This window comes from Beta vulgaris, chromosome 6, assembly GCF_026745355.1.
Source record: "Beta vulgaris subsp. vulgaris cultivar EL10 chromosome 6, EL10.2, whole genome shotgun sequence".
In the NCBI taxonomy this organism is placed as follows: Eukaryota; Viridiplantae; Streptophyta; class Magnoliopsida; order Caryophyllales; family Amaranthaceae; genus Beta; species Beta vulgaris.
In genome coordinates, this window is record NC_079207.1 from 29850609 (window position 1) to 29867272 (window position 16664).

At 33.9% G+C, this 16664-nt stretch overlaps 1 protein-coding gene across 3 annotated transcripts; it reads left to right on the forward strand.

Moving 5' to 3' along the window:
• The first annotated feature begins 8111 nt into the window (after nucleotides 1-8111).
• On the forward strand, nucleotides 8112-10556 carry LOC104896506 (ethylene-responsive transcription factor ERF118). 3 transcript variants are annotated; one of them, XM_048646666.2, is made up of 4 exons: nucleotides 8131-8270; nucleotides 8376-8398; nucleotides 8617-8832; nucleotides 8945-10556. In XM_048646666.2, the coding sequence occupies exon 4, from the start codon at nucleotides 9185-9187 to the stop codon at nucleotides 10205-10207; it is 1023 nt and encodes a 340-aa protein (XP_048502623.1). In that variant the 5' UTR covers nucleotides 8131-8270; nucleotides 8376-8398; nucleotides 8617-8832; nucleotides 8945-9184; the 3' UTR covers nucleotides 10208-10556. The 3 variants fall into 3 exon arrangements, with proteins under 3 accessions (XP_010681557.2, XP_048502623.1, XP_010681556.2); XM_010683255.4 differs by lacking the exon at nucleotides 8376-8398 and having other exon boundaries at nucleotides 8112-8270; XM_010683254.4 differs by having other exon boundaries at nucleotides 8257-8398.
• The last annotated feature ends 6108 nt before the right edge of the window (nucleotides 10557-16664 follow it).

Below are 16664 nucleotides of genomic sequence, written 5' to 3' on the forward strand. Positions count from 1 at the left end.
TCGAGCGAGGTCCTTCCCATCCTTGAGTTATCTGGGGCTCATTAGCCCCTGGGAAACCTCGAGTAAGGTCCCTCACTCCCTCGAGATAGACCGAGAACCTATCCCCGGAGGGGGTCCTGGTAAATTCCGCAAAACACGTGGCATCAGAAGTGGCCTCTTCCACATGTTCCGCGTGGGGTTAATATTTGGGCCCATTAATCCTTAGTGGGCCACCACATGCTCCAAAGCCCTCTGCCAGCATCGCAAGCCATTAGTGGGATCCTCCCGTCTTAAATCCTGCGCCAGCCCGGCAGGGACATTTTCACACATTTCAACACTTATAAATATGGAGCAGATCCCCATTTATTAAGGTAATAACTTCTAGACAAACTACTTCACAGATCCCAATTAATACACATCAACTGACTTGATCGTATGAGGGGCGATCCCGGATCCACCCTAGCGTAGTCTAACTCTCGTCCTGTGCAGGTCTCCCATCAATCTTCGAGCATTCGACCCTCATTAATCTTAATCTCGACCGATCCCGAATAATACAAATTTTTACCCGAAACACAAATCTTTTCTATAAATGAACAAATCCTTTCCAATTTATGGAAAAAGGTGAATGCAGATTATTTCAAACAATGGTGTCCAATGGTAGGCCTAATGCAATGGTGGTGCAAGGCAGCAAGATATGAAGGTGAGAGGGATTGTACGTATAGCGGGAACGAAAGTGGCTCAATGGTTGAGTACGAGATATGGTCAAATTGTGTGATCTAATCTATCCTTTAAATGAAGTAGTAGGCCAAGCGAAAAAATTCAATCAATTTTTTTATAAGATTAATAATGGGTCACGTGATCCACAATGATATTAACTACATCAACTGCTAAACACACAGGTCATAAGCCATTTTCAAAGTAAATAAATACATAATTATAAAACTTTGAATCATAGGATACTATTTCTACAATGATTTAGGAAAAACAACATAAAATCTTAAATTTATGGAACAAAATTCCTCGTACAATTTGCACAGGTCTAATAGCAAATTAAAATTTACATTTATGTGTATACTTATTTTTTTATTCCTAACTAACTTTTATATTATATATTTGATAGATGATGTTAAATATTTTCAGCCTGATTTTAGGGGAAATAACATAAAATCTCAAATTTATAAAAAAAAAAAAAAAAATCATCATGCAGTTGCATGGGTATAAAATCAAAATCATGACTAAGTGGGGTGGCAAAATATGATGCATCGGTGGTGCAAGAAGGTTGAATAAGACTTCCTTAAGTTGTTGCTGAAGCCGACGTATGGCTGAGTGTTATTGGTGGTATAAATTGTGATTTTTTATCTTAGACTTTATGGGAAGCAATAGACAATGCAAATACTATTTCTATCAGCTTTGAAAAAAATATAGGTGGGTCATGTGATCCACCATGGCATTAACTACATCAGCCTGAAGACACTAGTTATAAGTCAGTTTCTAAAATAATCTCAATACATGATTATTAAATCTTAAATCACAAGTTAATATACACCATCATGACTTTAGGAAAAACTTCTTAAAATTTTCAATTTATAAGACAAAACATTTTCCGTGCAGTATGCACGATGCACGGGAAGTTACTATTATTTTTGGAAGCAATGTCGGAGAAAAAATATTTACGAGAATGACATTAATCCCGTCTGACTTCACTAAATTTTCTATCAGATTTCATAGATGACTATTTCCTTTAATTGATGATTTTTTTTATTATGACCAAAAATAAAAGTCAAGGACATACTCTGTCTCATGTAGGCATGTATCTTTCAATACCTGTTTTCAGCCATGGACAATTTTATGTTGTCGTTTTCAGAGTTACGAGCAAAAAAGGTCTCAAGATTCTTTTGTTGGATGAAGAACATTGCTTGCGTGCAAATACGCCAAATGTAGTTTACAAGGAAGTGTTCGCAAACATATAAATTGATTTGGAAATTTCATTTGTAATTTTTGTTCATCACCATTCATACTTTACGTTTTATGATTTTGTGTAATATGGAAAGTTAAGTTAATGTTATTATATGACTTCCTTTAAATATGTAGTAAAACAATAAATATTCTCGTGCATTATGCACGGATCATAATACTAGTACAAGTATAAAATTGAAAAAAAAGAAGGTTGAGGTAATTAAAGAACTTTAACACTTTTGATAAATAATTATTTATGTTTAATTATGAAGTCAACTTCATATCTATTTGGGCTCTTATTAACAATTTTTTTACTCTTAGATTAAAAAATTAATGACGCGGAGAAAAAAATGGTTAAACCGCAAACCAAACTGCACCAAACCGTTTGCGCGGTTTGGTTTGGGCAAAATAAAGTGCTGTGCGGTTCGGGTTGGAAAATGACAAACCGTATATTTGCGGTTTGGGTTGGGTTACATCCCAAACCGCACCAACCCAAACCGCGAACACCCCTACATACACATTTGAAAAGATACATACTTACTTGAAAAGATATACATATTCATTTGATATGCAATCCGTCTTGCATGGACCCGGTTCACACTAAAAATAGTGTGGACCAGGCCAGGCACGTGACCGGTTAAGAAGTACTCACTTATACACTATATCAAAAATAGATACACTATATCAAAAATAGATACACTATATGATACATAGGTACACTATATCAAAAATAGATACATTATATCATAACTACGTACACTATATCATACAGAGGTACACTATATCATAACTAGGTACACTATATCCTATAGGAACACTATATCGTAACTAGGTACACTATATCCTATAGGAAGATATTTACTTAAACGTATTACAGAAACATACAATATATCAAAAATGGATACACTATATCAAAAATAGATATACTATATTATAAATAGGTACACTATATCATTTTAACATATATAGGTACACTATATCATTTTAACATATACTATATCATTTTAACATACACTATATCATTTTAACATACACTATATCATATCAATATACACTATCCTAAACTCACGTGATATGGATCGGGTGCACACTAATTAGTGTGCACCGGGTTCATATTAGTTTTTTTGATGCACACTCATTTGGTCTTGGATGTACATATAAGTATGTACACGAGGGAGTACTACATGATTTGTAGTTTATTCGGGAGAGAATCACACGAGAAAAAGAAAGTTACGTTGAGTGTATAATAGGTATATCCAGGTGTAAGATGAAATTGTAATATATCAATGTGTTACACTTTTTTTTCAATCCTTTCTTCTTTATAATCTTGATCATAATAGGAGTTTTTTTCTTTGTTTTTTATTAAGTGAATCAATAGAGGATCAACAACTTCTTGATTCATGTTATACTAATCTTAATTTTCCTTTTTGTTATTGTTTGTGATTGACTAATTCAGTGGATATAGCAAACGAAGCAAATGAAGTGTTATTCTAATATTGACTGGGAGTCAATTGAGGATGTAATATAACATTGGATGGAAATAACTTACCCATAAGTCAGTGTTTTAAGTAACTTGGATTAATCTTATGAAATATGAGGATATCGACCAATATGTGATTCATAGGATTCAATCAGGTGGCTTGAATGGAAAGAAAAAATTGAGTTTTTGTGTGATTGTAATGCGCCTCAAAAGTAGAGAAGAAAAATTCTACGAGACAAATACTAGACTAGAGTTATTATATGGGTATCTTAGATTAATATCGAGCAGTAGGTGATAGCTTAATGGTATTGGCATCACCTTCGATCCCAGAGGTTAAGGGATCGAGTTTCATCCCTTGCAAGAAGGGATCCCTAATTTCCCCCCTTTCTTGCAAGGAGGGATCCCCAATTTCCCCCCTTTCTTGCAAGGAACTTCATCTTAGATATATGTGTGGGCTACATTTGTAGAACATAAAACTCGAAACAAATATATTCGAATAAGGGTTGAAGTTGCAGGCATTAGATACAATATAATGGACTATGGAGGTTAGAGTAGTCAAGTTTGAGATATTGTAGATTACTTGGATGGAGGGTGTCAAAAACGACATGGAGAAATTAGGTTTGTTGGAGTATATAAAACTTCGGTCAAATATGGGTTGTGTGTATTTTCGGGTTGGGTCGAGTTTGCAAGTCAGGTCAGGGTCAAAATACGGATCAATGTCACTTTTGATCAATTTTTTCTAGTTTTTCTATTTTCTATGTAAAACGAGTATTGTTCATTATATACTACCTTTGATTTTTATTAGTTCACCCATTTTCTTAAGGCATTTTTATCGAAATATTAATTTGAACCATAATATCTAATTATCAATAAACATTTATACAAAAGTTATATTTGGATAATACACATTGAGACGAAACTAACAAGATATCAAATGATTATATTTATTCCTAAATGCAAATAACAAGACATAATTAAAGTCATATATGGGAATAATGTCAAAGACAAAACCGACAAATTGATAAAAAATTAGAGGGAGTAACTATTATTTCATCTTTAGTATGATACAATGATCATATTAGTAACATATAAGTATATGATTAGAACCAAAAAAATTGGTAAAAATTTAGATTAATAACTGTTCAATAAATGATATTCTATCATAACAAATCAATGATATTGAAGTTGTGAAAGAAAACATTTTATTTTTATGTACTATATAATATGTTTTATATAGTTAGATTATTTATCCGTCAAATTATTTTAAAATACTAATATTTTAAAAATATTATTCATTAAAAATTTGTAAATTTTTTTGATCAATTCGCAGGTTGAACCCTAAGTCTAACCCAAAATATTCGTGTTTATTAGGTTAGAGTCTTTTTGAATTTTTGGCTGAAAACTCTTATTCAAATCCCAAGAAAATTGTGTGGAGTTAATTTTTATACTAGTGTAGGTACATATAACAGTCACATGGAATTAAAAAACAATTAACATATTGACGTGTAATTTCCTAAACTATGAGACATATACTTCAGGAGAGAAGAGAGATAAAGGGCATGTTTGGCAAAACTAGCGGTTCTAGTAGTTATTAGCGGTTGTAGTAGCGGTAGCTGTTGGGGGTAGCTGCTAGCTGTCTACTAGTAGCTGTCAGCGGTTATCGATTGAATTAGTTGTTTAATTAGAAGTGTTTGGCAAAAGTCGTTGTTGGAATTGTAAAAGATAAAAAAAATAGTTAATAATTCTACCTTATGCTAATATATAGGGTTTATTTGCTAGACTGCTACCTCCAAATCTCAAACGTTACTTGTAGTAACGTTCCACAACCGCTACTCATAATCTACTCCAACTGCTACCCGCTACTACAACCACTACCTTACCAAACACTCATAATTTTCTTAAGTAGCATTTCAATCTTGTCCAACCGCTAACCGCTACCTCAAACGCTAGTGCCAAACAGGGCCAAAAAAGGATTTACTGTGTGCAACAAGAGCTAAAAAGATAATATATTGTCCAAAATATTGATATTGGCATGTTGTAAGTAATTTGCAACTTATTAAAATGAAACTAGTAATTTGTCCCGGATAATATTGTTGGTCAGTTACAATTATCAAATATATTATTCTTCATAAATTTCATACTTTTTTATTAGCTTTTCTTAATATTATGTCTAGTGTAAAACTGAAATATGGACGTTATGGCATGATAAATTGTTTTAAAAAAAAAATTAAAGAAGTTTGGGATAAAAATTACAATTTCAATGAAATTAGGGTAAAAAAAATGTTACTATTACTTAATAAAAGTGTTAGAGATGAAAAAGTTTGTCTATGAATTTATGACTATATATAATTATAAGATATTATTATGTTTTACTTTGAAACATTAAACATTAAAATTGTAGCGAATTAGTGGTTAAACACTCACATTTTATTTCAAAGGTCGTGTGTTTGAATCTTATATTAATTTTTACATATTGTTAATATTTTTAAATGAGATTATAAACATGTATATTGAAAGATTGAGCAGAGTGCCACGTGGCATCGTTTCTTTAATAGGAACGCCTTTTAATATATTTATATAAATATTGCAAGTTAAAGAAACATGATAAACCATTAAACAATGTAAATAATGCTAATTGTTAACTCTTTTAGAGATGCATAAATCTAAATCAAGAGCATCAGTGTGCTATTGCTATTTGCTAGTAGTAGTTGCCTTTATTTTGAGAAAGAAATTATCATAAGTTCATTTTTTTGGGAAGATATCAAACTAACTAAAAAAGGGAAGTATCAAACAAGATACTACTTTCTCAAACGGAGATGTTGGTCAAACAATATCACACATGATTATATTTTCCTTACATATAAAGTACAAATGACGGTCAAAGTAATAAAGATGAATAGTGTTATAAGTCAAAGTGGGTAAACTAATAAAGGACGGAGGTAGTATTATTATGTTGGTCTAATTTATTTTACTAATTACTCTTATTATTATTATTTATTTATATATATTATAATTAATTATTATTATTATTATTATTATTATTATTTCTATAAATTATTTTGTTTATTATAGCTTTACTCATTATTATTCCTATTATTATTAGGAGTAACATGGTTTAGGTCAAAAGCACAAATAAACCACCACCCCATGCACCGAAAACCACCAACACAAGGCCGAAACCACCAACCCATGGCCGAAAGCACCAACCCACGCACCAAAAACCACGTACCATGGCCGAAATCACCACTTGAGCCAAATCCACCCACACGAAAAAAATCCCAACCCAACTAAAAAACCCACTTCTAATCCTTATTTATGGATTTAGATGGTCAAATTCAGCAATAAAAATTTCAGATTTGAAGATTTTATGGTCCAATTTGACCTTTAAAACCTCAAATGTGGCCTTTAATGGTGGTAAAGAAAGTTAAGAAGGAAGGGGAACTGCTGAGTTGGCGACGGTGGGTGGCGCCAGTGAGGGGCGGTAGTAAGGGGCGCATTGAGAGGTTGAGTTGATGAGCGACGGTGAGAGGGCGGTGGGAGCGGTGGTACTCAGGAGAGAGTGGGGGAAAAATAGTGAGATGAGGAAGATGAGTTCTCATTATTCTCAACCAAACAACATTCTTAATCAAAGGGTTTTCTTTTCCTTTCTCCTTATTTCTCTTTCTTAAACCCCTACCCTTTCCCCCTCATAAACCAAATGCCCCCTTATATTATTTGCAACACTGAGGATTGTATATAAAACATACTCCTTTCACCTTGTGAATTAAATTGTGAATTTATGAAAAAATTATGCATCAACCAATACAATAATGATCAAAATAATGATCAATTAATATAACTTATTTTCTATTTTAGCTTTTTATAGGTAGATTTTTTAATAAATATAATTTAATTTTTCGTAAAATTAAATCAAATAATTAAAATTGCATTATGATATAATTGTGAATAGTTACGCACTCGATTATAGGGAACAATTCAGTTTATAATAGATCTCTAACAAGTCATTGAAGAATCCGAAGTTTCCGAACAGCTCAACAGTAAAAACGATATTTACTTAAGGTAAAAATTGACAAATCAAAAAGTAATCTATCTTAAAAATAGCAGCCTTTATCCCCAAGCATCTCCCTTTAATTGGTCATTGGTGCGTTAATTTCACTCGTTACAATAGCAAGTATGAATTTACATTTGTAGCCCTTGCGTATGCGTATGCGTTGCTGAGTGCTGACTTCTAAGGGTAGAGAGTGAAGTGTGTGACTGACTGAATAGAATGATGTGCATGACATGCTATAGTATGGTCATGCATCATTTGCCATCCATCTCATTTCCAGCTCATTCCATTTATTTACTGTCCTTCATCCTCTTCTAAATTTGAGACACGTCTTTAATGATATGGTACAAAAAGCCATTTAGTTTTGGAAAGTCATTTTACCGTTTCAATTCATTGGGAGGAAATTAATTTACATTTATTGTTATTTTAGAAATTATTAGTGGGAGGAATTATTAATGATACTCAAATGCAACCTTAAGACCCTATGTAAAAAACTCCTCTTCTTTCCTAATTCATTTTATTTACGGGGATTTGTTTCTTAATTAAAAGTAACCGACTTAAATTAAAAAAATAAATTGAAAAATGAGAAAAAAAAAAAGAAGGGGTGGGGAACATTTTGCTCTATTTAATCAACTCGCCCACCTCTCTTTAATGCTATTTTGACTGCATAGTAAAGAGTGAAGGAAGGAGAGAGAAAATACGAGTGGCATAGACGTGAAAAGCACAAGAAGAAGAGACCAAACGGCAGCAGAGTTTTTCTGAGAGGAGAGAGAAACAGTAAGATAGTGACACACATACACAAACGAGGTAATACTATAATTTTTATTTTAAAATCATTAAAAAATTACCCATTATTGATTTATAAATTTACCACTCTCAAATTTCATTGAGCTTGTTTGTTTATCTTTTCAGTCGTCTTCCATCCTCTTGCTTTTGTATGTTCTCTCTTTCTCTCTCCTAAAAAATTTCACCTTTTAATTAGTTCTGGTTTGTCAAAATTATAGATCTTTGTCATGTTATACAGACTAATTTCCAGCCATAGATTTCTAATCTGAATACTAGTAAAAGTCTATTGTTTTTATTTTGACTATTTATCATCATTTGAGTTTTATCTAATCCTTTCCCTTTCTCTCTCATTCTTTTCATTTTGCAGAGGTTTTAGAGAGAAATTTCTGGGATTTTAAGGGAAGAGTTTGAGAAGATTTATGTCGGCAAAGTCTGATTTGATAGTGTTTGGGGCTCCTTCGTTGAAGCTCTTCCAATTATATTACTCATTGTTTTTTGTTCACTGTATGCAACTCTGCTGTTCTTCTCAGCAGAGCAACAATCTCGGATTTTCATCAGTTTCGATGCGTTTGAGGCCTAAAAGGTTTGTGGTTTTTCAAAACCTATATTTTTGTTTCTACAAATTTTTGTAGATTTTATGTTTTTTCACTTTCTGAGGTTTTTGATTTAGGGTTTATGATTAATTTTTTTTGCAGGACTTGTTCTGGAGTGGAGTGTTTTGGGGGTTTTCACATAAAGCGATTCATAGCTCTATTTCTCTTCTTCAGAGGGACTCTCACTTGATACAACCATCATTAATTTCTCCGAAAATTTTCTCAAATTTTCATCTTTTGTAACTTTTGAATCTTTGACTAATTCTTTTTTAAAATTTAAACCCTCAATTTTTCTCTGTTTTGCGGGTTTTAACTGAGAATTTTACCAAACACAAGGCCAAAATGTCGGACTTTCAGAATCCTATGTTGACCCATAACTCGTTCGACAGTAAACCGAAATTTGCGGGTAACAGAACTCTACGAAAAGTTCGTGTGATATGCTTTGATCCGGATATGACCGAATCATCTTCTGAAGATGAAGAGAGAGTGATTCGGAGAAAAAGACCCTCTGGGTCGAAAAAGCATATTATCCGAGAGATTAATCTGCCTCTAAATTGCAGTAACCATTCAGTGGTTGAGACAGAGAGTTCTTGCCAAGACAGTAAAAATGGTGGCAAAAACCTTGATAAGAAAAGAAGGGTTTTAGATAAACCCTCTACCAGAAAACCCTCTTCATCCAAGTATAGGGGTGTGAGACAGAGGAAATGGGGGAAATGGGCGGCGGAGATACGAGACCCGATTCGTGGGGTTCGGGTGTGGTTGGGGACTTACAATACTGCTGAAGAGGCTTCTTGGGCTTATGAGCAGAAGAAGCTTGAATTTGAAGCTCTTGTTGCTGAGAAAAGCCAGAATGCTTCTTGTTCTGCTGCTACTATTTCAACAAATGCTTCACACTCCCAACAAAAACCTGCTCTTTCTGAGGATTCGGGGAGTACTGTATCTCACAACTCTCCTTCTTCCGTGCTTGAAATCGATACTTCTGCTTCACAGATGAACAACAATGCCGGAAATGGGAATGACGAAACAATCCTACGAGAAAAGCCGAGTGCTGTGCCTCTGAATGATGTTAAGGATTGTGACATTGTTCCTGTTATGAGCTCAATTGAAGAAGAATTTCAATGTAGTGAAATCGGGCAAGGTCTTGACTTGCAAATGGAGCTTGAATCCTCATTTGTTTTTGGTGGTTTTGGTGAAATTTTTGCGGACTTTGATGTGTTGGATGATATTCAATTGCGTGGTTTCGATTGTCAGGGACCTATCGATCTTCCTGATTGTGATTTTGATTTGGGAATCGAGGAACTCGCTTGGATTGATGAACCTCGGAATGTTGCAACATGCTGCCCAAGTTTTGTAGCAAGTAATTAGTAGAAGTATTAGTTAATCTATAGGAGTATTATATAGGAAAGTATGAAGTTTTGATCACAGATCTTAAAGGGCTTGAAATCATGCTCTTAAGATTGTATTTGTCGCTTTTTTTTTGTTCGTTTTCGAGTGAATGAGTTTAAATTTTGTTTATTGAGAGTATTAATTAGAGTTGTTAAGAGAGGAATGGGCTTTTTTGATGTTGAGAAGAGAAGAATCGTTTGGGTTTTCCTGTGCTGTTAGAGCAGTCCATTGATTCTTCTTCCTCTAGGAAACAATGCTTATGATCCATGGATTACGCTCATGTATTGAATCTAATATTATGAGAATAAATATGTTTGAATTAAACTTATGGCCAAAGAATCAATTATTTTCTTTCCCCCTTATTTTTAGTTTGATTATTCTTGGTTGAGAATCTGTTAATAAAGGAGCATAAGCCTTTGTTTGTGTGTTTTATTTTCGAAAGGTCTTTTCACTGGGATTCTGTAAGGGGGGATTGGGAATAGAATGTATCGAGTGAATGAGTGGTTTGTATCAGCTTTGAGTACTGCCATTCCTCTGAGAGTTGGAGTGGGTATGGCTTCATAAAAGAATATTAAACAAGTTGGTTGGTTAAATGCGTATCAAGTGTTTTGGGAAATCTACCTTTGAATTTTGATAAACATTGTTGACAAAAAGTATTATTACGTCAAGGCGTGAATATTATACCAAATTTGGTTCGTTTAAATTCGGATATTATGATCACCATTATTCATAATTGTAAATAAAAGATGGTTTTACTCGTCTCTAAGACTCCAACTGTGTCTCTCTAAAAAAATATATATATCAGAATCACTATTTTCCAACCATTACAATTTACAATAAACAAGAAAAGATTAATTCCAATTATTTTTTTTGTTTTTTCTCTCTAATCAAGCAATTATCGTTATGCACAATATGTTCATCATTTATTATTTTAATAATATGAAATTTTTGTTAGTAGTTGATATTAATTATTAATAAATTATTTTTTTGACATCGGAATAACATACTTCATAGAAACAAGGAACTATAAAGAGACAAAAACATCAGAGAAACGAAAAGAAACATAGGAACTACTAGTTAATTATGCCTCCGAGAGAGGCTGAGCTCGCGGCTGGCTAGATGGGAAGCCTGATCCACTGCCACTCTTGAGACCTGACGCACATTGCACAAACTGAACGTGTGCAATCTATTTAATTGCATCAATAGTCCATCGTATGAGAATATCCACAACCTTAGTAGAGCGCAGAAGGTGGATAAGCTCATTGGAGGTTGTCAAAATATGCAGCTGGGTATGATGATGTTCTTGCACCCATGTCAATGCTTGCAGGCAAGCCAAAGCTATCACAGAGATGTTGGATGATGTAAAGCAAATTGATGCGTGCCGGAGCGTAGGACATGGTGTAGCCATCATACCTATCCAAGCTGTGCTACCCAGACACTTAGATTTATGTCTTTTTCCCGCAATTTGAATGGTAATTGACGGAGAGCCATAATGTTGTTGGCCAATGTGTGCAACATTAAAACCCGGAGGAGTGGAGGGGTCCAGCGGGTTACGGGTGGGATCAAAAGAGTCATTGGTGAAAATACCGTGTTGGCGCGTACTGTCTTGTATTTCCAGAGCAATGAGGGCTGGTGTTGGTCTTTGATGCCGAAATATTTGGGCGTTCTAATTTCCAAATAGCCCATAAAATACCAATGAAAGTAGGGAGGCTTAACACGGAATGCTGATTCGCCTTGTGTAAGCGAGCAACCCAGTAAGCTAACCAGTCTTTAAAGGACGTGTGAAAAAGGGTGCTGGTGTTGACACTTATTAGACCTTGGTCCCATGCTTCGATGGCTAGCGGACAAAAGCGATTAAGGTGATTAGTATCTTCTTGGTCATGAAGACATATGGGACATTCACCAGAGGTGGAAATACCCCGTAGATGAAGATTAACTTTGGTGGCGATACCATTATGCCAAAGTTTCCAAAGAAAAAGCTTCCATTTTGGCATGATGTTCAATCTCCAGACTGTGCGAAAGAATGGCACATCTATGGCAGAGGTCATGCTACATATATCATTTTGCTGACGGAGGAGCATGTTGTAACCCGATTTGGTTGTATATCCTCCTGATTTCGTGTAGGGCCAAGATTGAAAGTCACTTACTAAGCGTGAGGCAGGGAGTTCAATACATTTGATGAGCTTGGCTGTTGAGGATTCGAAAAGGGAATTAATTTTCCGAGCATCCCAGCCACGATGATCTGGGAGGAGAAGATTGGCCACGCGAAGCTGTCGAGCTGCGGCCAGGGGGGTGTTATCCCTAAAAATAGGAGTGTGTTCAGATAGCCAGTTGTGGGTCAGGACTCCGAGCTGCTGTCCAGTTCCCACCTTCCAAACCCCGTGACGATGAAGGAGTAGCTCCGCATTGAGTATACCCCGTCTGCCCTAAGAAATGCGACGGTTACTTAGGCGATGCGTATTCTGCTGGGGGAAATTGGCTTTGTACACCTTGGAAAGTAAAAGGTGTGAATTCTGGATAATACGCCAGGCTTTTTGCATAAGGAGCGCAGAATTAAAAAGACCAACATTGCGAATTCCTAATCCTCCTGTATTCCGGTGACGATGTAGAAGCTCACGATTCTTCCAAGGTATACCTTTCCCATGTCGATCCTTCCAAAAATAGATAGCCATCAGCCTATCAATTTTGCTGAATATTGTTTCCGAAATCCGAAATATGGAAAGATAATGTCTAATTGACCCAATCAGAATTGCATTGATGATGATAATCTTGGACGATTGCGAAATATCAAAATGTGCCCATTGAGAAATTTTGAGTGTGATTTTGTCTAGTAGCGGAGTGAAATGCCGAACCTTAGTATCTTGTATGTCAATTGGGACACCTAAATGCATGCCAACAGAAGTGGATGAATCCATATTAGGGATTTCTATGAATTACTGGTGCTGCTCTGCTGAGATGTTAGAACTAAACTTGACGAAAGATTTTTTAAGATTCAACATTTGTCCAGAAATATCGCAGAACCTGTGGATAACCGTAGAAATACCCTTACAAGCATCCTTAGTTGCTTTGAAAAAGAACATTGCATCGTCGGCAAAAAATAAATGAGAAATGAAAGATGCTTGTGCGCTAGTTCGGATGCCTTGAAAGAGCCGGATATCAGTAGCCAAAGTCGTCATCCGTGACAAGATTGGCCTTAATTTGTTAGCCTTTCTGTCAGCCAAACGACATGTGTTGGTTGGAGCTTTAGCTAAAGCAAAATAATATTGTAAACTCAACCTTTGTATATAGGCTCCCCCAATCTTATTACCAATCACTATTAAGATTGGACTCCCAATCTTTGTTTTCACTCACCATTAAGGATGCTCTAATCGAAACTGTGGCTAGGCACTTAAGCTTGGAGATAGATTCATTTCGGATGTATAATTAATACTTAATCATTTAAAAAAAAAGTCAATTTTGACTATTAGATTTTATTAATGTATTTTTATATTTTATAAAATTTGTTGTAGATAGAAATATAGAATTATGAGTTTACATGGAGTATTTATATCTTTTTTCTTTTAACTTAGTCTTGGTAATACCTCAAGGTTATATTTTTACCTTACATTATAAACACATCACATGTTCTTGTCTAAATCATATCAGATCACACTAGAAAATTTTAGATCAACCCTTCTTATTTTTATTTATTTAAGGGAAATTCCCACTGGAAACCCTGTACTATGGAACATTTGCAATGGTAAACCGTTTTTCTTTTGAGTTTCAAAAATAACCCTATACTTAGTAATATTATACAATTGTGACATTAATGATGGTTTAATCTTTACTTCAACCATTAGTATTATTAGATTTTTCTTCACTATGATGAAGTATTGAAGAACATTTTATTTGTATTAGTTAATATTGGTTAATCTGGGTTAGGTAAACCAATAATACTAATGGTTGAAGTAATGATTAAACCATCATTAATGTCACAGTTGTATAATATTACTAAGTATAGGGTTATTTTTGAAACTCAAAAGAAAAACGGTTTACCATTGCAATTGTTCTATAGTACAGGGTTACCAGTGAGAATTTCCCTTTATTTAATGCCAAACTTGTTTAATTTTGAAATAGAAATTATATAAATTTAGATATTTAAAAAATACATGATGAAATGATCAAATACCATATTACAAGTATTCGATTTAAATATACACGTAATAATATGTATTTTTATATTTATTTTATTTATTTAATTTTTTTTGTTGGTTAGATGAAGGACCCTATTGAACTGACACCTCGCACAGGTACAATCAGTCAGGTATGCAAGTCAGACTCCTTGGAGGGAAGGGAATAGTAAAGGAAACCTCATCCAAAAAAGCTCCTAATGGGATTTGATCCTGTGACCTTAAAGTCATGAGACCAAATCTTTATTACTAGGCCAAATCTTGCTTAGTATACGTAATAATGTATGAATGTAGGATTTGAAATATAACAATTTAGTACGAGTGGCTATGCTTTTCCATAGTATTTTTTTAGTTAGGAGACACTTAACCATCTAGTTAGATTCATAGTTATACGCCATGTACAATATTATCTTTAGGAGGGTAGTGTAGAAATATTATAGTACATAGTTAGCCAAAAGAAAGAATAACGGCCGCAAGATAAATCAGGAAGATATGTTGAAGAAGAGGATGGAAAAAGTGATGTGGGCAATATCTACATATTCTGGACCCCAAGAATTTGGTTAGAGTACTTTCTAAGCAAAGCTGTATTCCAAATATCATGCAGCATCAGTGATATTCGGCCCCCTCAACTTCACACACCTGTCATGTGAATATGTTGATATGGCTTTTGGTAATGTTAGGTGAGGAACCTTCATGTGGCTCTTTGTTAGAGGAACTTCCATTTATTTAGCACTTGTAAATAGGATCTTGCATACTTATCCAACAATAACCATGCACACTCCTTAAATCTTTCTTTTCCCTTCTAAAAATAGATGTACTCCCTCCTAAGTCTACTTCAATTATTGTTTCTTTCTCTAAAAATAGAAATACTCCTTGATTGTCATTCAGTTGAGTTGTTAAATTCTAGGTAATAAGAAAACAAATGCTAGTTTTATAGCATAGAACAAATAGTATGCACATAGTAAATAAGAAAATGACTAAAACACTTTGATTAAAGATACAAGGACACCCTTGTTCATTGAGTAAGCATACCTTGGTAATTATCAAACTTATTATGTGCATAAAAGTTAGGTTTTGTTTACAGTGACGTATCTAAATTTAGCACATGATTCGGATATAAACTAGTTATTAGGCCCGGGCTATGTCCCGGGTAAGAAAAAAAATTAGTTATTAATATAATACTTTATGATAATAATACTAAATACAACTTAGCCTAGTGGTTAGAACTTTATTATATATGTACTTGAGGTCTTCGGATCAAACCCTATACTATATATGCAATTTCTTAATTTTTTTATTGTACATGAATTACATGAACTAAAACTCCATAGAGAGAGCGCCACGTGGCACACTTTCTTGTTTTCGCATGCCTTTTAATATATTTGTATAGATTAAGTGGTGATTTTTCTATAGATATTTTCTTAAAGTTTATCCACCCTAATCAATGTTCCATATACCAAAGAGAGACAAATGATCAATTACACAAAATTAAGTTGGACCAAATTATTTACTAATGTTGATGAAAGGAAAAAAAAATGAAAATATAAGGATAACATTATGTAAGATTGTAACAAGTGTCTAAAAAATAATATTAATATTAAAATTTGTAACGAATAAAATCAAGATAAAAAACCTACATCAATATAACTTTGTGTTTCACATTTTTCACCACATACCCTTAAATAATTTTTTTATTCGTCATATACCCTCAATGTATTCAAAATTATGACCAAATGAATATCATATGTCTATGTCATAAATTCCAATTACCGTTAATGACTGACGGGTGTTATATTAATCAATAAATTTGTTACTTCCTCTATTCTACAATAACACATTCTTTTTATTTGCTTCTATCTGTATCATCAAGTCTTTTTAACGGAGGCCGCCATCTCATAATCCCAAATTCTGTCTATATCCTTTTGGGTGCAGAATAATGATCAAAGAATAATTAAAAATAATATATAAGATATTAAGGAGAAATTAAAATGGCACTACCACACCATTAACATCATTTTCTAAAATAGCACCTAATTCTGCTGAAATTATTAATCAATAATTTTGTTACTTCCTCCTTTCTTCAATAACACATTCTTTTTATTTGCTTCTATCTGTACCATCAAGTCTTTTTAACGGAGGCCGCCATCTCAGAATCCCAAATTTTGTCTATGTCCTTTTGGGTGCAGAATAATGATCAAAGAATAATTAAAAATAATATATAAGATATTAAGGAGAAATTAAAATGGCACTACCACACCATTAACATC

Bases quoted from the DNA above. Each gene is read 5' to 3' on its own strand.
- LOC104896506 (XM_010683255.4), top strand. From the start codon at position 9,185: ATGTCGGACTTTCAGAATCCTATGTTGACCCATAACTCGTTCGACAGT.